Source organism: Monodelphis domestica, chromosome 2 (assembly GCF_027887165.1).
Source record: "Monodelphis domestica isolate mMonDom1 chromosome 2, mMonDom1.pri, whole genome shotgun sequence".
In the NCBI taxonomy this organism is placed as follows: Eukaryota; Metazoa; Chordata; class Mammalia; order Didelphimorphia; family Didelphidae; genus Monodelphis; species Monodelphis domestica.
This window is the reverse complement of record NC_077228.1, coordinates 533,607,235-533,629,448: the sequence shown is the minus strand read 5'-3', so window position 1 is coordinate 533,629,448 and position 22,214 is coordinate 533,607,235. Positions and strand designations below refer to the sequence as shown.

The following is a 22,214-nucleotide window of genomic DNA, read 5'->3' as shown; positions in this document are numbered from 1 at the left end:
GATTATTTCGATTAGCTTTCTGGTTGAATCTCTAGGATTCTTTAAGTAGACCATCATGTCATCCGCAAAGAGTGATAACTTGGTTTCCTCCTTGCCTATTTTGATGCCTTCAATTCCTTTATCTTCTCTAATTGCTACTGCTAGTGTTTATAGTACAATGTCAAATAGTAGAGGTGATAATGGGCATCCTTGTTTCACTCCTGATCTTATTGGGAATGCATCTAGTTTATCCCCATTGCAGATGATATTAGCTGATGGTTTTAGATATATACTGTTTATTATTTTTAGGAATGACCCTTCTATTCCTATGCTTTCTAGTGTTTTTAATAGGAATGGGTGTTATATTTTATCAAAGGCTTTTTCTGCGTCTATTGAGATAATCATGTGGTTCTTGCTAGTTTGCTTGTTGATGTGGTCAATTATGTGGATGATTTTCCTAATGTTGAACCAGCCCTGCATCCCTGGTATGAATCCTACTTGATCATGGTGAATGATCCTTCTGATCACTTGCTGGAGTCTTTTTGCTAGTATCCTATTTAAGATTTTTGCATCTATATTCATTAGGGAGATTGGCCTATAGTTTTCTTTCTCTGTTTTTGACCTGCCTGGTTTTGTAATCAGTTCCATGTTTGTGTAGTAAAAGGAGTTTGGTAGAACTCCCTCTTTGCTTATTATGTCAAATAGTTTGTATAGTATTGGGATTAACTGTTCTCTGAATGTTTGATAGAATTCACTGGTGAATCCATCAGGCCCTGGGGATTTTTTCTTAGGAAGTTTTTTGATGGCTTGTTGGATTTCATTTTCTGATATGGGATTATTTAAGAATTCTATTTCCTCTTCTGTTAGTCTAGGCAGTTTGTATTTTTCTATATATTCATCCATTTCTCCAAAATTGGTGTATTTATTGCCATATAATTGGGCAAAGTAATTTCTAATGATTGCCTTAATTTCCTCTTCCTCAGAGGTGATGTCCCCCTTTTCATCTTTAATGCTGTTAATTTGCTTTTCTTCTTTCCTTTTTTTAATTAGATTGACCAGTACTTTGTCTATTTTGTTTGTTTTTTCAAAGTACCAGCTTCTTGTCTTATTTATTAAATCAATAGTTCTATCACTTTCGATTTTATTAATTTCTCCCTTAATTTTTAGGATTTCTAGTTTGGTTTTCTGCTGGGGGGGTTTTAATTTGATCGCTTTCGAGTTTTTTCATTTGCATTTCCAATTGATTGATCTCTGCTCTCCCTTGTTTGTTAATATAAGCATTCAGGGATATGAATTTACCTCTGATTACCGCTTTGGCTGCATCCCAAAAGGTTTGAAAGGATGTTTCGTCATTGTCATTTTCCTCAATGAAATTATTAATTGTTTCTATGATTTCTTCTTTAACTAAACGGTTTTGGAGTATCATATTGTTTAATTTCCAATTGGTTTTAGATTTGGTTTTCCATGTACCATTACTAATCATTATTTTTATTGCCTTGTGATCTGAGAAGGCTGCATTCATTATTTCTGCTTTTCTGCATTTGTGTGCTATGTTTCTGTGACCTAATGTATGGTCAATTTTTGTGAATGTGCCCTGTGGTGCTGAGAAGAAGGTGTATTCCTTTTTATCCCTATTTATTTTTCTCCATATGTCTATTAATTCTAATTTTTCTAAGATTTCATTCACTTGTTTTACCTCTTTCTTATTTATTTTTTGATTTGATTTATCTAAATTTGATAATGGTTGGTTTAAGTCTCCCACTAATATGGTTTTACTGTCTATTTCTGCCTTCTATTCTCCTAGTTTCTCCATTAGAAATTTGGGTGCTATATTATTTGGTGCATACATGTTGATTAATATTTCCTCATTGTCTACAGTCCCTTTTAACAAAATATAATTACCTTCCCTATCCCTTTTGATCAGGTCTATTTTTGCATTGGCTTTATCAGATATCATGATTGCAACTCCTGCCTTCTTTCTATCAGTTGAGGCCCAGAAGGTCTTACTCCATCCTTTAATTCTGACCTTGTGGGTGTCAAACCGCCTCATGTGTGTTTCTTGAAGACAACATATGGTAGGGTTTTGGATTCTAATCCATTCTGCTATTCGTCTACGTTTTATGGGTGAGTTCATCCCATTCACGTTCAAAGTTATGATTGTCATTTGTGGACTCCCTGGCATTTTGATTGCCTTCCCTAATTCTAACCTTTTCTTCTTCAGCTCTACCTTTTAGTCCAGTGATTTACTTTGAATCAGTCCTCCTTGTCCCCTCCCTTGATGTTTCCCTTTTTAGTCCCTCCCTTTTTGTTCCCTGCCCCTCCCCCCTCTCTTTCCCTCCCTTTTTGTTCTCCCTCTCCCCCTCCCCCCCTTGGTTTTCCCTTCTCCCTACCCTTGTTGGGTAAGATTGAATTCAAGATCCCAATGGATCTGGATGTTTTTCCCTCTCAGAGTTGATTTCCTTGAGATTAAGGTTTAAGTAAAAAAAACCCTCTCTTCCTCTCCTTCTTATAGGAGTTTTCTTCCCCTCCCCTTCCCATGTGAATCTTTGTGTGAGAAAGATTATTCCATTTGGTCTTTCTTTACCCCCTATTTATACATTACATTTTCCCCACATATTAGTATACATAGATTGATATAAATGTAGTCCTTATAGAAGAGAGTTTGAGTAAAAGAAGAAGATAACATTTTCTCCCTTTCCTTAATATTTACCTTTTCAGGTATTCCTTGCTCTTTGTTTTTCGGCATCAAACTTTCCACAGAGCTCTGGTCTTTTCTTTGCAAAAAGTTGGAAGTCTTCTATTTTGTTCAATGCCCATACTTTCCCTTGGAAGTATATAGTCAGTTTTGCTGGGTAGCTGATTCTTGGTTGGAGACCCAGCTCTCTTGCCTTTCTGAAGATCATGTTCCATGCCTTACGATCATTCAGAGTAGAACTTGCAAGGTCTTGTGTGACCCTTATTGGCATTCCTTTGTATCTAAATTGTCTTTTTCTGGCTTCCTTCAGGATTTTTTCTTTTGTTTGGTAGCTTTGGAATTTGGCAATTACATTCCTGGGAGTTGTCTTTTGGGGGTTTAGTGTAGAAGGTGTTCTGTGAGCTCTGTCAGTGGCTGTATTGCCCCCTTGTTCTAGAATCTCTGGGCAATTTTCTTTGATTATATCTTGTATCACGATGTTGAGTTTAGTGTTTATTTCTGGCTTTTCTGGGAGTCCAATTATTCTTAAATTATCTCTTCTCCCTCTATTTTCCAGATCTGTCACCTTGTCGGTGAGATATTTTATGTTCTCTTCTAATTTCTTGGTATTTTGGCTTTGCTTTATTAATTCTTGCTCTTTTACACGATCGTTGTCTTCCAGCTGCCTGATTCTGGCCTTTAAAGCCTGGTTTTCCTTTTCAGTTTCATCACACTGGTTTTGTAGATGCGTGAATTTCTTTTGCATTATTTCCAACTTTTTCTCCCAGAAGGCTTCCATCTTTTTGGTCATTTCTGATTCAAATTCTTCATGGGTTTGTGGAGAGTTTCCATTTCCCTTGGACGATTTTGGAGAATTTTCTTGTATATCATCTTCTATCTCCTCTGTATTTTGTATTTTGGCTCCATAGAATGTGTCCAAAGTCGCCCCTTTCTTCTTATTTTTCTTGGGATTTGGGGGCTTCTGTGCTTCTGTGGAGTTTGCCATCTCTGAATGTGGAGGATTAGCTTTTCTTATCTCTGTCTGGTGTTCAGAGGCTTTAGTCCTGGGCAAATTGTCGGTTCTATGAGCTTTCCCTGGGTTAAACTGAGTATGCCTTAAGGCAATGACTTTCACTCGAACTGGAATGGAAGGGTCGGACCAGGAGGCCACACTCTCCCCCGGCTCTCTGGGTCGGGTTGCTTTCCGGAAGTTGCCTTCAGAATAGCTGGCCGTGAGGCTGTTTCCTCGGCCTGCGGGGGGATGGGCTGCGGCTTCCCGGAGCTCCGAGGGCAGTGACTTTCACTGAGACTTGGATAGCAGGATCCTGCCCGTGAGGCTGTCTTGCCCGCCCTGAGGGTTGCTATTGTTTCAGACAAGCCTGCTCTCTGAGGGGGGAGCTCCGAGTGCAGTGACTTTCACTGGGACTTGGATAGAAGGCCCTGAGGGTTGCTGTTGTTTCAGACAACCCTGCTCTCTGAGTGGGGCCGGGCTGCGGCTTCCCGGAGCCTTGGACTCTGAGCTCCTACCCCTTAGGTCCAAGTGATCTCGGGTTCTGGCTTTTGAGGGGGGCCGTACCTTCTGATCCAGGTCCAGGTCCAGGAAGAGGATTCCCAGGGTCTATGCTGTTGATCGTCTTGAATTTCGGCGCCTTAGGAGCTTATAGTTTGAGATCGGTCGGGAAGGGTTTTCCGGAGATCTGAACTTTAGCCTTCTCTAAGCCGCCATCTTGACCGGAAGTCCTTTTTTCTTTCTCTTATCCTCAAATTATTGTAATCTTTAAATTGATTATGTTTTCATGATCCTTTGGAAAAAAATTAATTTTTTTTGAAAACGATCAAACGGAGAAATGTGAAAAATAGATTCGAATACAGGACTACAATCCCCACAAGTCTTTGCTCCACTTCCCCAAAAGCTTTGTAATCTCACAGGAATTCTGAGGTGGGCCCAGATCGAGGAAGGATTTAAGCTGGTGGCAACGATTTTTGGGGCTCTCTCTCGTCCCTTTTTGGACTTCTGTTTTGGAGCAGACGCGTCTCTTCCGTGATGTGAGGTTATTTTGTCTAGGCCTCTGGCCTAGGCACGTTTCTTACTTGTATATTCTTTAATCCTTAATCCTTAATAAGCCTCTAAAAAGTATAATACTCCTTCCAGAGAGAAACTAATTTCAACCTGCCTCAGTCTCCCCATATTCCTAAATTTTAACTGTTACATTACTGCTTCTTGACTATCACTATGTTTGTATACTAGATTCTGAGCTCTGACAACAGGGACTATCTTTTGTTTCCCTTTGTGTACTCAGAGGCTAGACCATAGTAGGTGCTTCATTAATGTTTACTAACTAACAGACTCGGCCCGGGCTGATATGAGGCCCCAATCTCCAACTCCTTTCTGCATTCGGATGTCTTTCCTAGTAGTTAATGCACGCTCTGGCTTCAGTATCTCACTATCTTTTTCTTGTACCTAATCACCTTTAAATGATTATACCTAACACTGAAGATCACGGAGGCTCCCTTCTAGGCCCCTGAAGCCTCATGCTATGAGGCACCAAGCAGTCTCTATTTCTCATCTTCCTAAATTGAAGTGATAATCATACTCATGATTCCATCGGGAAAAAGAAAGGGATTCAGCTTGAATTATGTAAACCTTAGCATTGGATTATTTCCAAATAAGACAAAACCATTTCTCTTACTTGTGTGCTCCTCCATCATTAGGCAAAGCCTTGGACCATGTCTGATCAATGTGCTGAAGCCCCACGTCCAGGGCCAGTCCAGGGTCCCTGCAATCTTCCTTTATTCAGCATCTTGACCCCAGGGTCATCAGTAGAGCAAACGTTCTCAAAGGTATGGCTGGGATCCACACAGCTGCCCCCAAGGACTGCTGTTTACTGATTTGGCAGTGCCTGAGGGGAAATAAGGGTTGACTTTTGAGTGTGGGCTTTACTAAGCCGGTAACAGTCATAAGATTTCTCTCCAGTGTGGATTCTCTGATGTATAGTAAGCTTGTTCCTCCCTATAAAAGCTTTTCCACACTGATTACATTCAAAAGGTTTCTCTCCAGTGTGGATTCTCTTATGTACAGTAAGACGAGACTCGTATGTAAAAGCCTTTCCACAGAGATTACATTCATAAGGTTTCTCTCCAGTGTGGATTCTCTGATGTACGGTGAGAGTGGCCCTCTTTGCAAATGTTTTACCACATTGATTACATTCGTAAGGTTTCCCTCCAGTGTGGATTTTCTGATGTACATCCAAGTTTTCTCTCCAAGTGGAATCACAGGCACCATCACCAATGCATCTTTGCTTCTGAGTTTCTTCCCCAGAATGGCTTAACTCTGCAGTCATCTCTTTCATTTCAAGTCTGATCTTTCCTTCTGAAAGAAACAAACAACACACACGCATAGTCACCTCGACACATATACATCCCTTTTCCTCCACTGGCAGAATAAAAACTGACTTTCATTCTATTTCCCCAGGCAAAGAGAAAAGTCTACAAACACAAATGGTCAGAATCAATCATTTCAACGTGCCATTAGCTCACAACTAAAGGAAGACTTCACTGATGAAGAGTTTTACTCACATTCATTTTAGATCCTCACAAGAAACTTGGAGCACAGGCAGGGGAAGCATTCTCATTGCATTCACAGCTCAGGCCATGAGCTCAGAGTGTCTGAGTGACTTGAACAAAATCCTAAAAGCTGAGACTAGAACTCAAACTCCATAACGTTGTCTCTACATTCAGTCTTTCTTTTTCACTTTGACTGTCTGTACTCTCAGTCCTCTCTTCACAAATAATTACACTACTTGGTGCATATATACAGAAGATTTATATTATTTCATGATGTATCATTTGTAAGCATAATATAATTTTCTCTCTTCTTTTTTTTTCTTTAAACCCTGACCTTCCATCTTGGAATCAATACTGTGTATTGGTTCCAAGGCAGAAGAGAGCAGTAAAGGCTAGGCAATGGGGGTCAAGTATCTTACCAAGGGCCACACAGCTAGGAAGTGTCTGAGGCCAGATTTGAACCTAGGACCGCCTGCCTCTAGACCTGGCTCTCAATCCACTGAGCCACCCAGCTGTCTCCCATAATGTAATTTTCTAAGGGATCATGTTCAATCTCATCTTTTCTGTTACAGTAACTGACATCACATGATGAATGCCAACACTACATTTTTCTATTGACCTGAGCCATGAGGAATTTACTTTTTTGGAATACTCATTACTTATTTCTTTTAAAAAAATTCATCCTTAAATGCCACTGATCACTAAAATAAAAAGATTCCTTATAATAAACACCATTTAAAAAAAAGAAAGACATTGGGGAGCATCTGGGTAGTTCAGTGGATAAAGCGTCAGGTCTAGAGATGGGAAATCCTGAGTTCAAATCTGACCCTGAAACACTTCCTAGTTGTGTCATCCCTGGGCAAGTCACTCAACCCCATTGCCTAAACATTCCCACTCTTCTGAATTATTGGTTCCTTGGCGGTTCCCACTGTAACCCAAGAGATCTGAGTTCAAAATGTGTGACTGGCACCTCAAACAGTAAAGAGTTGGCCAGTTTTGTTAGGAAGCTGTTTTTCCTCTGGGATAAGCATGTGCATGTTTCAACTTTAATAAATTTCTTTCTGTAGTGATTCTAACCATTATAGTGGAGGATATAATGCTTTTGGGGTTCATGCAGTGATTAGATTAATCCCTGACAGCTTCTGACTATGGGCACCATGTCCTTTCTGTTACCCAAGTGCACATCAAATTCTTTCCAAACTTCTGGGAAGGTTGAACATTTAGGTGTGAGAAGATCATTAAAGCTCTCTCCTAGGGTCCTGCCCAAGACACTGCATTCCTGGAGCTACCTCTAATAAGAGAATCTTTAAATATACAGGCTCCATATGTAGAACGATTCAATGGGGGGAGATGTGTCATGTTAAATCTCCTAGAACACCCAAGTGAGGAGATTTAGCATGCTGGTCTCCCAAAGAATAAAAGGGGAGATTGTGAAAGGAAATATGCCCTTCCCCCTTTCTCTACATGTACCTCACATGGGACTTGGAAGCAAGGACTATGTGAGGGAAATCATGGGGTAGATTAGCTTATGAGGATAGAATGGCAGCTAGAAAAAGCCAGCAATGGACTCAAGAATATCAAGAGAGAAGGGGGATGGGCAATCTTCCCCTGCACAGCACCACTGGGAGCCAAGATCAAATTAGAAAGCATGGCTGGCTCGAGAGATGTCATGTGTGAGAGTTAGTGAAGAATAAATAGGAGAATAAATTTGATAAAGTGAGGTATGAGTGAATTTTGGCCTCTTCTCCTCCATGTTTGTTGCTAACCAGACCTGCCTGTGAGGGTGGCTAGGGGCCCTCTAGGAGGCCATAGAATAGCCATCTAAATGAAGCAATAAGGAAAGTACCTTTATATTTCTCACTCTTATTTTTCCATCTTTCTTTTTCCCCTACTATCTTTGATTAATAAAAATATTTATTTATGGCTAGTCTCCTAATTTTAATTATTACATTTTTGGCAAACATGGAGGAATCAGATGTTATAGAATTACTTCATTCTATTTTAATGGGTTAATGGGTGGTGAAAGGAACATAATCTTTTCCATTGTAACTAAGTCTCAAAATGATGATACAGTATGTTGGCACCTAGAAAACCTGAAATGAAATTTTAATTCAAGCAAAGATTACATCCATCTATGTGAGAGTAGAAATATATTATTAAAGGGAACGAAAGCTTGCTCTGACAGGCCAAGTGATTGGACTAAATTCGATGACCTCAGACAGGGAGAGAATAAGAGACCATTTCAGTTTTATGACAGTTCTATGACAGTTAAACTAGGTTCTAGGTATCTTGGCATGGATGTCTCCAGAGGGATAGATGCCAGACTCATAAGGATTCATTTTGTAAAGAATCATTCCTGAGAGATTAAGGACTATTTTAAGAACAATTGCCAAGACTGGCCCATCATGGACACAGAAAAGCTAAAGAGGACACCAGCATGTCTTTGAGGGCTGTGAAAGATGAAATAGAGAGAAAGCTGAAAAAGAGGAACTGGAGAGATTTTGAAAGGAAAAAACTGAGTAAGAGGTGAAATTAAAGAAGAAAAAATATGAATTATAAAAACAAATAAAAGAAAGAGCTGAAAGACAAACAGAGGTCATAGCACCTTTAAAAGAATCCATCAAGCAACCAATGCCATGTTCTTTTTGTGGGAAACAAGGTCATGTAGCTATGAGTTGTAGAATGAGAAACAAAAGGTGGAGAAATAATAATAATAACAACAACAATAATAATAATAGATCCTCTAATAAGTTCAGTGATTATAATGAATAAATTATAACTCAATTCATAATACTCCTCAAGGAATCTGTAATTATGGTGGAGCACCACAGAGAAATGGTCAGAATGACCAAAGTGATGGCTAGAGGTATGGCCAAAGGAATCAAGATGTATGATGATACTCGGGAGGGGAAGGGACCTCAAGGAGTCTGGAGGTGAATTTTAAGCCTGTTCAGACCTCACTGTTATCCTCTCCACAGTGAAGAAATCTGTAATGCAATCTTAAATACAGATCTACACCCAGAAGACAAGGTGTAAATAAAGTACTGTTAACCACTACAACAGCTACCTAAATCAGAGAAACAAGTCTCTTGGATACAATCCTTGCATGTAAAACGGGTACTCTCTACTGACACTGAGTGACATCCTATCACATATAATGCATTTGCTGGTTTTTCTTTAGCTTTAATTTTGCCCTTAAGTTTACATATTAATCTAATGTTACTTTCAGTTAATATGTTTTCATTAATAGCTATATGTTGTTACATTGTCCTTATTTGTATCTTCATCCTATGATTAGACTAGGGATAATGCCATTATAAAAGTCCATAGACAAGTTGGACAAACTCTTTTCATGGCAAAGCCATTGGTCCCAATGGATGCTGGGTCTGTCCCTGGATCCATCAGAACTCTGTTTTGTCATGGGCAACAATTCCAGTCCATAGGAACGAGACGTGACCAGAGTTTGCACCATAGGAAGGTCATATATTACTCAAATAGCCTTTTGCTCCTTTTAGCTTTTTTAACTGTTACATAGATGATGATGGATGGACTCCATCAAAAAGGTTACAACCTGTATCAGTAACCTTTGATGAATTTAAGGAACTGAAAATAACAGTTGATTTGAATCGGTCTTCAGAAGTGTTTTTTAGATATCTAGGACCACCATATCCTCAGACTGATCATTTCCCTACCTTTGACTAGTGTCTGACAAGAGATATGGGCCCGTTACGTACCAGTAAGTATATGGGTGACAAAGTGAAGTGTAACCTCACCATTCCATTCCTACCTCCACATTCATGTGTGCTAGAGCAAAGCTTAGAAATGCGATGGACGGGACACATAAGTACATGTCTTTTATGACTGTTATGGTCTCATCCCAGTGGAGGATTTCCCATGGGGTTTGGTGAGCCCCAGACAGTTTTACGTTTGTAATTCTTCAGCTTATTCTACTCTTCCTGAGATGGTATGCTACTTGTCGTTGGGCTTATGTTATTCCATCTCTCTCAGTGCACAATCACTATATTGGTCAGGTAGACAAGTCCATGGCCAGAAATCTGGGGTCTTGGTGGCATTCTAGACCCAAGAGGCCAAGGTCAAATTCAGCAGCATCCTCATCAACAGTATAGAGGTTTTTCTGCCCACTCCTGCCAATCTTTGGAATGATGGCAGTAATAGACTCTGTTAGAAACATCTCAGCTGAGGTTGAAAGATTGTCTCAAGACACAGCTCAAGCCATCTCTCAAACAGCGGAGGCCATCTCTTTCCTACAAGAAGAGACTGACTCCTTAGCAAAAACAGTTCTATAACATCAGCTGGCCCTTGACATGCTTACAGTTGCATCAGGAGGTACATGTGCCTTTATTAATCAATTTTGTTGTTCTTATGTAAAGAGATCTGGGGAAATTGTGACAAACATCCATGAGCCTGAAAGGATTTTAAATGTCACACAAGCTGCTGTAGAGACTCATGGCTGCAGGGTACTGGTTTGCTACTATAATCAAATGGACTCATAATTTTGGGAATTACAGTACTTTTTAGAATTTGTATTAGCTGTTTTACTACTGTTTATAACAAGTTTTACCTCGTGAAAAAATTATGTACACACACTGTGGATCATGGCCATGTTAGAGAAGAAATTGAGCTCACTTTTGAGTGAGGAATCCTTGTATTATGCCTTTGTTTGGCTAACCCATTGTCACATGGCATGTGCAAGATGAGTTTCTGGTTGTTTTTCATATTTGGGAATTTCCCATGGAGACCACTTAATTTAGATTTTAAAACAAAACACTAAAAATTATCCATTACAATTTTGGTCAAAACCTTTACAGTTCAGGCCTTTACAGTTTTTAATATTTACAGTCTTCTTTTGGTTTTCATTCTGGCTCACCTCTCCCTGAGATAGAAGGTAAAATCAGACCAGGGAATTGTAGTTCCCTTTTACCTCACACTTTGTCCCCTTATCTCTTTTATACTATGGCAATTTTCCTTAGTTCCTGATGACCCTGGGTAAGTACAACATTGCAGCAATTGTCCTGCATGTTTGTAAGATATAAGCTACTTCAATTAGGCCTCACTGGTGATTCAAGGACCCGTTATGATTGAGTTTTGCTGGTAATTTTATATACATAGGATTTTGATATGTATTTTTATCTAGATTTTAAAAAATTCTTTTCTTGGTTTTGGGGTTTTGAGGTTGTATTGTTTTGTTTTAGGAATTGCTTCATATACTTCATAGCTCAGCTATGTCTCCTGGGGTGGTTCTGATGTTGGTCAACACCTTCCCAAGGGGGGATTGCATAATTATGCTAAAACCCAAGTTTCAAGATCTTTTAAAGCTATTTTTAGGAAAAGAAGATCACCAACACCTTGAATCAAGAAAGTGAATCTTCTGGAAAAGATATCATAAGAATGCCTACAGAAACCCACATATTACATCAAAAGATCCAAAATGAAGTCTGGGATATGATAAACTGAACTGAATGGGGTTGAACCTATCATTCTGAATGTAAATTCTTATGCCAAAGCGCAGTGCCCCCTAATCGGCTTTTTGTCAATGTGCCTATCAATCATTTTTTGTTTTCTCTCTTTTTTCTTTTTTCCCTTGTATCTCCCAAATTGTTGTAATTCCCTCTTTGTAAGGTGCAATATTTTAGATATCCCTAGTACACATGTGTAACGATTCATTGAGGAGACCTGACATGTTCATCTCCTTAAGAACCCAATGGAGATTTACCATGCTGGTATGCCAAATAATCAAAGGGGGGTTACATGAAGAGAATTTATACCCTTCTACTAGGGTCTTTGGGGGGTTGCAGTCCTGCCTTCATCCTTGTATCCCTGGAGCTACGACATTTATGTCACCTAGGCTGGTCACCTACGTACATGAGCTAATGTAGGCTAAATGACTTTGAACTTGATCCAGACATCACTCTACATTTGAACCAGGAGTAAAGAGAGAAGATAAGAGGGGTGAACAAGGAAGTGCTGTTTTCTCTGTCTCTGGTGTCTAGCCAAGGAAGATGCTGCTGAATATCACACTGTAAACATCCACATGAGAGCTAGATTAGACGATTTTATTCTATCTTTCTACATATTTCTCATCTTTTGCCTATCCAAGTAATTCTAATAAACTTAATTAAATTATAAGGGCCAGAGTCGTAATTTCACTATAACATATGCAAAAAGCCACAGGCTTTCACTGGATGGCTAAGACTACACTAGATTAGCTTTTTCATATCTGGGATATCTTGGAATAACAACTCATGAAAGCTGAAATCACTAGACCAAGATGTTTCATGGATTTGCATTCTTGTAGCAGTCTCTTTGAAAACCCTGATGGATAGCCATGCACAGTGAGGCCATTATGAGACCATTATGGACCACCACCACTGTTCTCCAAAAACAGACCTTGAATTGCCCCTAATTGCAATGCAAAGCTGGTTTTCTGATCAGAACTCATCCTTGGCTCATGGTATTATTCTTCTATCTAGAAGCTTCTCAAAGGCACTAATGGGCAACACTATTTAGCCATTCACTAGAGTTCCAATGAGAGAATAACCAGTTACCAGTGGAAGAAAGGAGAAGGTTATGTTTGAAGAAATTCTATACTTAAAAACGTTGTCTTAGATCTAAACATTTTTTTAAAACCCTTTAGCTTCTGACTTAAAATCAATATTAAGTATCAGTTCCAAAACAGAAGAGCATTAAGGGCCAGGCAACTGGGGTTAAATGAATTGTCCAGGGTCACACAGATAAGAAGGGTCTAACATCAGATCTTAACACAGAACCACCTATCTCTATGTCTGCCTATTGATCCATTGAGCCATCTAACTGCTTATTCATTAACACTTTTAAAAAAGGAAAAATATAATGTACAAGTAACCTCCGTGTAAATTTATCATTCAATACATTACTTGTAATGATCCAATAGAAAATTGCACCTTTAAATATATTATCAATTCATTTTGTTGATTGGTTGGGGAGCTAAAAACAAAGAATGAATTTCCATCCCTCAGTAAAAGAACTTCAACAATTCACCTCCTATTTTCTCTCTCATATATGTATGAGCACGCTCAGTTTTCTACATAAAAATGAGAATACAGCAAGTGGTTCAGTGGGCAGAACACCAAGCAAGGTCAAGAAGACCTGAGTTCTAATCCCACCACAGAACCTGGCTAGTACTGTGACCCTGGACAAGTCAGCTTCTGCTTCTTCGTCTGTAAAATGAACATCATAATAACTCCAACCTCCTCAGGTTTGTGAGGATCAAATAAGATTTAGAAAATGCCTGACATAGAGTAGGTGCTGAGTAAAAGACAGCTATTAGTTTTTTCATTGTTAATTTTATTTTGACTATTCACTCCCTAATTCTACTCTTTCTTAATCTGTTAATGTCATCATGTGTCCATTCCCTTATTTCCTGTTGAACTAAATGGATTTCCATTCCAAAACACTGTCTTTTCCCAAGATTACCTAAGAGTGTGGTTCATGATCTGCTGCTGCTTCTCGAACTATTTCTATGCTTTTTTTCTAGATATTGAGGTTCCTGACAGCATGGCCTGCCTCTTCCATTCTCTTTGTGGGAAGTAAATTATTGAGGGGACTTGGATCTCTATCCCCCTTCTATCCTCAGGATCAGACCACAGGAAATGCTTAATCAATGCTACTGACTCATTGCCTAGACCCAGGACTGATCCCATCAAGACCATTAATCTACAAGGAGGGGTAGAAAAGTTAATGCTGATGGAGCAGCTGCTTTTCAAGGACTCACCTATACAAGTGCCTGTCCCAGCTTCTCCCTCTTCATTCTGTACATCTTCTCTCTTCAACAGGAAGAACAAATATAATTTGGAAACGGGAATCCCTGCAACACGGACAGAAAAAAGAGCTGAGTTCAAAGAGCTATCTGAGAATTCAAAAGTTTTAAAATAAAATTTTTTTGCATTTCTTCTGTTTTCAGAACACTTCAGTTTCTCATACTATTCCAACCTTTTCCCTCTATCAGACAGTAATTCCTCATCAAAAAAAAAAGAAAAAAGAAATTTTATTGAAAAAGAGGAAGATAAAAACAAATTTTAAAATCAATCAGTATGTCAAAAATCTGCCATCATATGCAAAGTTCCAGAAGTCTCAGTCTGCAGGCTACAAATGATCAGTCAAGAAGAAATGGAAAATCAGGCAGGTAAGGAAATGTAGAGGGACTCTATGTTGTAATCCAAGACAAGATTGGTCAAAATTCCATGTACACAAAGGCTAGCCATCCAAAGGTCTATCATAATCAGGACAATACACATTTCCCGACAATTAAAAAATTCCAAACAAAATAAATACAAACTAAAACAATAAATCCACATGTAGCATTAAAGGCTATCCTGCTGGTCAGCAATGCCTTCTGGTTCTGGATTTCTGTGCATCTCAAAAACATGTTTAAAAAGATCTTTTCTTTCTTTCTCCTTAGCACTCTGAGCCCCAGGCTCCATACGCAATTCTCCTGCTTCAACCAAAATGAGAGGGAAAACCCCTCATCCCAAATGTGCCAGTCAAGCCCTGGCTGTACTTTCTTCTTCTTCTTTTTAATATTTAAAACTCATTTTATTTGGTCATTTCAAACATTATTCATTAGAAATAAAGATCATTTTTCCTCCCCCCCCCTTCCCATTGGAGATGCATGATTCCTCTGGGTGTCACATGTGTCCTCGACCTGCACTCATTTCCATGTTATTGCCTTTGGCACTAGGGTGTTCCTTTAGAGTCTTTCCCCCATCATATCCCCTCCACCCCTGTAGTCAAGCTGTTGCCTTTCCTCAGTGTTTTTACTACCACTGTTGGTCCTCTGCTTGAGGGTAGTGTTTTTTTAACTTGATCCCTGCAGGTTGCTCAGGGGCATTGCATAGAGACTAATGGAGAAGTCCTTTACTTTCAACTGTACCACAGTGTATCAGTCTCTGTGCACAATGTTCTCCTGGCTCTGCTCCTCTCACTCTGCATCACTTCCTGGAGGTCGTTCCATTCTCCATGGAATTCCTCCAGTTCATTATTCCTTTGAGCACAATAGTATTCCATCACCAACATATACTACAATTTGTTCAGTCATTCCCAATTGAAGGGCATCCCCTCATTTTCCAGTTTTTTGCCACCACAAAGAATGGAGCTATGAATGTTCTTCTACAAGTCTTTTTCCTTATTCTCTCTTTGGGGTACAAACCCAGCAGTGCTATTGCTGGATTAAAGGGCAGACCGTCTTTTAGCACCCTTTGGGCATAGTTCCAAATTGTCCTCCAGAATGGTTGGATCAATTCACAACTCCACCAGCAATGAATTAGTGTCCCAACTTTGCCACATCCCCTCCAGCATTCATTACTTTCCATAGCTGTCATGTTAGCCAATCCACTAGGTGTGAGGTGATACCTCAGAGGTGTTTTGATTTGCATCTCTCTGATTATGAGAGCACTTTTTCATGTGCTTTTTTTTTTTCTAAAAACCCTTACCTTCCATCTTGGAGTCAATACTGTGTATTGGCTCCAAGGCAGAAGAGTGGTAAGGGTAGGCAATGGGGGTCAAGTGACTTGCCGGGGTCACACATCTGGGAAGTGTCTGAGGCCAGATTTGAACCTAGGACCTCCCATCTCTAGTTCATGTGCTTCTTAATAGCTTTGATTTCTTTGGCTGAAAACTGCATATTCATGTCCCTTGCCCATTTATCAATTGGAGAATGGCTTGATTTTTTGTACAATTGATTTAGCTCTTTATAAATTTGAGTAATTAGACCTTTGTCAGAGGTTTTTGTTATGAAGATTGTTTCCTAATTTGTTGGTTCCCTTCTAATTTTGGTTACATTGGTTTTGGTTGTACAAAAGTTTTTTAATTTAATGTAATCAAAATTATTTATTTTATATTTCATTACTCTTTCTATGTCTTGCTTGGTTTTAAAGTCTTTTCCTTCCCAAAGATTTGACATGTATACTATTCAGTGTTCACCTAATTTACTTATAGTTTCCTTCTTTTTGTTCAACTCATTCTCCCATTCTGAGTTTTTCTTGGTGTAGGGTGTTAGTTGTTGATTCAAACCTACTCTCTCCCATACTGTCTTCCAGTTTTCGTCAAATAGTGGGATTTTGTCCGAAAACCTGGGGTCTTTGGGTTTGTCATAGACTGTCTTGCTGAGGTCACTTACTCCAAGTCTATTCCATTGTTCCTCCTTTCTGTCCCTTTCCCAGTACCAAATTGTTTTGATGACTACTACTTTATAATACAGTTTGAGATCTGGGATTGCAAGGCCACCTTCCTTTGTATTTTTTACATTATTTCCTTGGATATCCTTGATCCTTTGTTCTTCCAAATGAACTTTGTTATGTTTTTTTCTAAATCAGTAAAAAAAAATTTTAGTGCAAAGGGGATGGCACTAAATAGATAAGTTTGGGTAGGATGGTCATCTTTATTATATTGGCTCATCCTACCCATGAGCAGTTAATGTTTTTCCAATTGCTTCAGTCTAGTTTTAGTTGTGTGGAGTATTTTGTAGTTATGTTCATATAGTTCCCATGTTTGTCTGGGGAGATAGATTCCTAAGTATTTTATTTTTTACAGTGATTTTGAATGGGATTTCTCTTTCAAATACTTGCTACTGAGATGTGGTGGAAATATATAGAAATGCTGATGACTCATATGGGTTTATTTTGTATCCTTTGCTAAAGTTGTTGATTATTTTGGCTAGCTTCTTTTTTGTTGATTCTCTTCGATTCTTTAAGTAGACCATCATATCATCTGCAAGAGGAATAACTTGGTCTTCTCCTTGCCTATTTCAATACCTTCAATTTCTTTTTCTTCTCTAATTGCTACTGCTAGTGTTTCTAATACAATGTTAAAGTACAGCTGGAAACCTTAAACAAAAGAGCAGACCATACTGAAAAGGAAAACCAGACCTTAAAGACCAGAATTAAGGAACTGGAAGACAATGATCTTGAAAAACAGCAAGAATTAATAAAGCAAAGTCAAAAAATTAATGAATTAGAAGAAAACATAAAATATCTCACTGACAGACCAGGAAAAGAGAGGAAGGAGAGACAATTTGAGAATCAATTGCTCTACCTGAAAAAAAAACAGAGATTAACAAAAACCTTGATGCCATACTACAAGAAATCATCGAAGACAATTGCTCTGATGTTCTCAAACAAGGGGGCAAAATAGAAATCGAAAGAGTTCATAGAACACCCTCTATACTAAATCCGCAAAAGACAACCCCCATGAATGTAATCGCAAAACTCAAGAGCTTCCAAGCTAAGGGGAAAATCTTACAAGAAGCTAGGGAAAAAAAACAAACAAACTTCAGATACAAAGGAGCTCCAATAAGCATCACACAAGAACTAGCAGCAGCTATGCTACAAAATTGCAAACTCTGGAACACAATATTCAGTAAGGCAAGAGAACTGGGTCTTCAGCAAAGAATCAGCTACCCACCGAAACTGACTTGATACTTCCAGGGGATAGTATGGGCATTCGACAAAATAGAAAATTTCCAAGTATTTGTAAAGAAAAGACCAGAATTCAGTGGAATGATTGACATCCAAACACAAAGAGCAAGAGAAACATGAAAAAGTAATATGAAAGAATGGGAAAAGGAGAAAAGTGCTTTCCCCCCCCCCTTTTATTCAAACTCTCTTTTATAAGAGCCACAATTAGATCAAATTATATATACTAACATTTGGGGGAAATGTATGTGTAACTTTCAAAAATTGTATGTATTAATAGAGTAATCAGAAGAAGCACTCATAGGGAAAGATTGGGGCACTAACACAATTTGATGGGGGGAAAACAAAGAGAAAGAAAAAGGGAGGGGGGAATCAATCATGGTATTAAGATATACTTGAAGATATAGAAATAAATTAAACAGAACAATCTTTGTCACAGAAAGATACATACGGTAAGGGGAGGGGAAGAATTCTCTTATAAGAAGGAGAGGAAAAGAGAGCTAATTGGTATTACTTAAACCTTATTCTCAGTAAAATCAACTCAGAGAGGGAAGAGCATCTAGATACATTTGTATCTTGAATTCTATCTTATCCAACAGAGTAAGGGAGAAGGGAAAACTAAGGGGGGAGTAAACATAAAAACAGAGGGAAGGAGAGGGGGAAGGGGAAGGGAAGAACAAGGAAGGGGCTAGAAAGGGAAGCACAACAAGGGAGGGGACTAGGGGGACTGATTTAAAGTAAACCACTGGTTTAAAAGATAATAGCAAAAGAAGAAAGGTCAGAATTAGGGGAGGATACCAAAATGCTGGGGAAATCACAAATGGCAATCATAACATTGAACGTGAATGGGATGAACTTACCCATAAAACATAGACAAATAGCAGAATGGATTAGAATACAAAACCAATCCATATATGGTCTTCAGGAAACACACATGAGGCAGGTAGATACTCACAAGGTCAAAATTAAAGGTTGGAGTAAGACCTATTGGGCCTTCGTACAAACAAAAGAGTGGTTTTCTTATACTGTGACTGTGAAAATATGGTTTAAAGACTGTGAATTGGCAAAACTGCAAAGATAAATTTTAATGTCTTGGTTTTATGTTAAAAAATAAAGTGGTCGCCATGGGAAAAATTCCCAAAATATGAAATACCCAAGTCAGCTGGGTTTTATGGAGATTTTAATTAATACAAATTAAGAAATTAAGAACAAGGAGAGAGTATAAGAGAAATATAGTATGAAGGGCCAAGACCAACATGGCCTAGGCCTGAGCCTTAAGAGAGACTAGTCAATCTTTTATCACTCACCCCAAGATCCTTCCAAGCAAAGCTCTAGTGTTCAAAGAGACCAAGCTACTCCAACTAGTCCCAGCTCCAACTCAGCTACCAAAGCTGAACTCAACTCCAGAGCCCTCCAGCTCCTTCCTTTTAAAGAAAATTTTCTCCTATGTCACCTCCCCTAAATTTGTACATCTACCAATCACAGTAGACATTTTCCAAAGGAATGACCATTCTTAATTCATACCTGAGTAGACTAAAACTTTTGAGTAATTCACACCTGATTAGAATAATCTTGTCCTTTGCAAGTTGCCTTGATTAATTTGATCTGCAAGGTACTTAGCACCCTTTTGTATTATATCTAAAAATAAACCTAGCTTAAGGGTTCTTCACTTTAAGTATGGGTTGGGGACTTTTCATTGTTCAATCAGGAGTTTTACAACTTTATCTTCCCCTAAATTATGCCTAAGTATGGGTGGAGTAATGTTAGAGTTCGCACCTACATTCCTGACCAAAGTCCCATCATTGTTTTAAAATGGGGAATACTCCTAACCAAATATTCTAAGGTAGAGTCTGGGAATTTTTAAGATTCACAAGTCTTAGAAATTTTAAGATGCACAGCCTCAATTGACAGAAAGAAGGCAGGAGTTGCAATCATGATATCTGACAAAGCCAAAGCAAAAATACACCTGATTAAAAGGGATATGGAAGGTAAATACATCCTGATAAAACGGAGTATAGATGAGGAAATATCACTAATCAACATGTATGCACCAAATGGTATAGCACCCAAATTTCTAATGGAGAAACTAGAAGAATTGAAGGAGGAAATAGATAATAAAACTATACTAGTGGGAGATATGAACCAACCACTAACAAATTTAGATAAATCAAATCAAAAAATAAATTAAAAAGAGGTAAAAGATGTGAATGAAATCCTGGCTGAAATTTCACTCAGGCCCTAACTGGTCAAGGTGGAGGAAATGGATTCCTCCCCATTTCCAAGTGCCACTCAAAGCTCTCCCTCTGCAGTCATCACTCGTTAATCTCTCCTCCTCTGAAGTTCATTCAATACAAAACTACCATCCAGGCTAAGCTTTGGCAGCTCTTCCTCTAATGACCTCTGGGCCCTTCCTCTCCTTCCTCAATGAGTTCAGTGCCTGCCTGGATCAGTCTTTCTCTCCTGCCCATCCAAGAACACACAAACAAGGTCAGATGCCTTGTAACCTCACCCGGGCCGAGAGCTAGATGGGGTGTTTAACCTGGTTGTAAAGGCTACTGGCCCTCTTTTCTACTTCCGCTTCGGATCAGACGTGTCTCTAATGATGTGAGTGAAATTGAATTGGGCCTTCCGGCCCACCTAACACATGCCTTTCTTACTTGTATTTTCTTTATATTTTAATCTTCAACAAGCCTTTTAAAATATAATACTCCTTGCAGAGAGAAACTAATTTCTACCTGCATCAGTTCCCCCTAAATTTTAATCTTTACAGTTTGGCAACCACTTTGGGAAAACAAAGTATCTCAATCTTCTGATTCTTTTCTCTACTAAGTTCAGCTTTTCATAGCTACTGCCTAGAAATTTTTTTTAAGTCACATTTCTTCAAGATGCTTTTTTAGAAACCATCTTGATCAGCTCCTGGCGGCAGCCCTCCGCTTCGGACTTTTTGATTCAATATCGATCATCTGGTAACAGCCCTTCTAGCCCAGCTACTGTTGCCTGTAATCTGGACCTGTTTGATATCGCTCACCTGGTCCCAGCCTTGCCCACCACCTCAGACTGTTCCGGCTCCTGGCCGTGCTTTCCTGCGTTCCTGTCTCTGCTCCAGACTGTTTCACTGTTTGACCCAGATCACGACCAACTGGTGACCTGCCTGGCCAACAAACCCTAGCCTTAGAGCAGATCACTCATCACCCAGGACTACCTGGTAAAAAAAGGGGGGTATTGGCCATGTGGCGGATCATAGGAAGAGAGAGAAAAAGGGAAAGAAGAAAGGTTTTTTTCCAAGTGAGAACTTAAAAGCATGGCTATTGTACAAGGATATCTTTCAATTGCATTGATCCTTTAATTGACTTCAGCAGCGTGTCAGGAAAAATATTCAGCTCTGTACAACCTTTTAGCTAACTTTGGGGAGGCAGCTAAGTGTCTCAGTGGACTGAGAGCCAGGCCTAGAGACGGGAGGTCTTTGCTTGAAATCTAGTCTGAGACACTTCATGGCCTTGTGGCCCTGAGCTGATCACTTGGAACCCATTGCTTGCCCCTTTTCAATTTGCCTTCTGACAATAGGCATCTAAATGGATAACAAACCCAAGGAACTTTAAAGACTGGAGGTTATATATTTTAAGGCATTTCAATGGACTCCAATGGTTTATAAAACTCTCTGTATTCTATTGCATTTTACTGTTTGCTTTGTTTAAGGTTTAAATTTGTAATTTTAAATTCATGTATTACTGCATTCAATATTATTCTGGTGCACGGAATCATTTTAATGTACTGAGTATTAACTACTGTTAATTTCTGTTGCTCTTCCGTTATAACCATATTGAACAAATATCATTGTAATTAAGCCCATATATGAAAAAACAGCTTTACTACTTTTGACTTTGTAAATTGTCACATAGAGGATAGATGGACATCGTCAGAACTGGTTACAATTGCTATAACAACCTTTCGAAAATTTAATGTGCTAAATATCTCAACTGATTTTAAGGGTTTTTTAAACACAATTTTTGGAAAAAAAATTTTTTTAACCCTTACCTTCCGTCTTGGAGTCAATACTTTGTATTGACTCCAAGGCAGAAGAGTGGTAAGGGCTAGGCAATGGGGGTCAAGTGACTTGCCCAGGGTCACACAGCTGGGAAGTGTCTGAGGCCAGATTTGAACCTAGGAACTCCCGTCTCTAGGCCTGGCTCTCAATCCACTGAGCTACCCAGTTTCCCCCTGGAATTTTTTTTTAACAATCTCTGGTCATTTTTGCCTGCCCCTAACACGAGGTGTATGGCCAATTCTAGTAGCTGAAGTGAAATACAATTATAACTCCCAACCTTCCCACATTTCTACATATGTGAATGGAAGTTGGGGCAGGTAATCTCAAGGCATTTCTATCCCTAAAAAGCCTCCAAAAAAGGAGCACCCTTCACTTATACTCTTCAGCTCACTACTTAACTTCCACCAGAATATCTAGATTTTTTGATGACGTTCTAAATCCACAATGAGTTTTACTTTGTTTAAAAATATGTTTAAATACCAAG

General features: G+C 38.9%; 1 protein-coding gene across 1 annotated transcript; it reads right to left on the bottom strand.

Annotated features, from left to right (window-relative positions):
* Positions 1 to 4,550: 4,550 nt before the first annotated feature.
* LOC103104371 (zinc finger protein with KRAB and SCAN domains 1-like) lies at positions 4,551 to 14,171 on the bottom strand. Its single transcript, XM_056814416.1, has 2 exons — positions 13,989 to 14,171; positions 4,551 to 6,023 (listed from the first exon to the last, which is right to left on the bottom strand). The coding sequence occupies exon 2, from the start codon at positions 6,001 to 6,003 to the stop codon at positions 5,536 to 5,538; it is 468 nt and encodes a 155-aa protein (XP_056670394.1). The 5' UTR covers positions 6,004 to 6,023; positions 13,989 to 14,171; the 3' UTR covers positions 4,551 to 5,535.
* Positions 14,172 to 22,214: the final 8,043 nt, after the last annotated feature.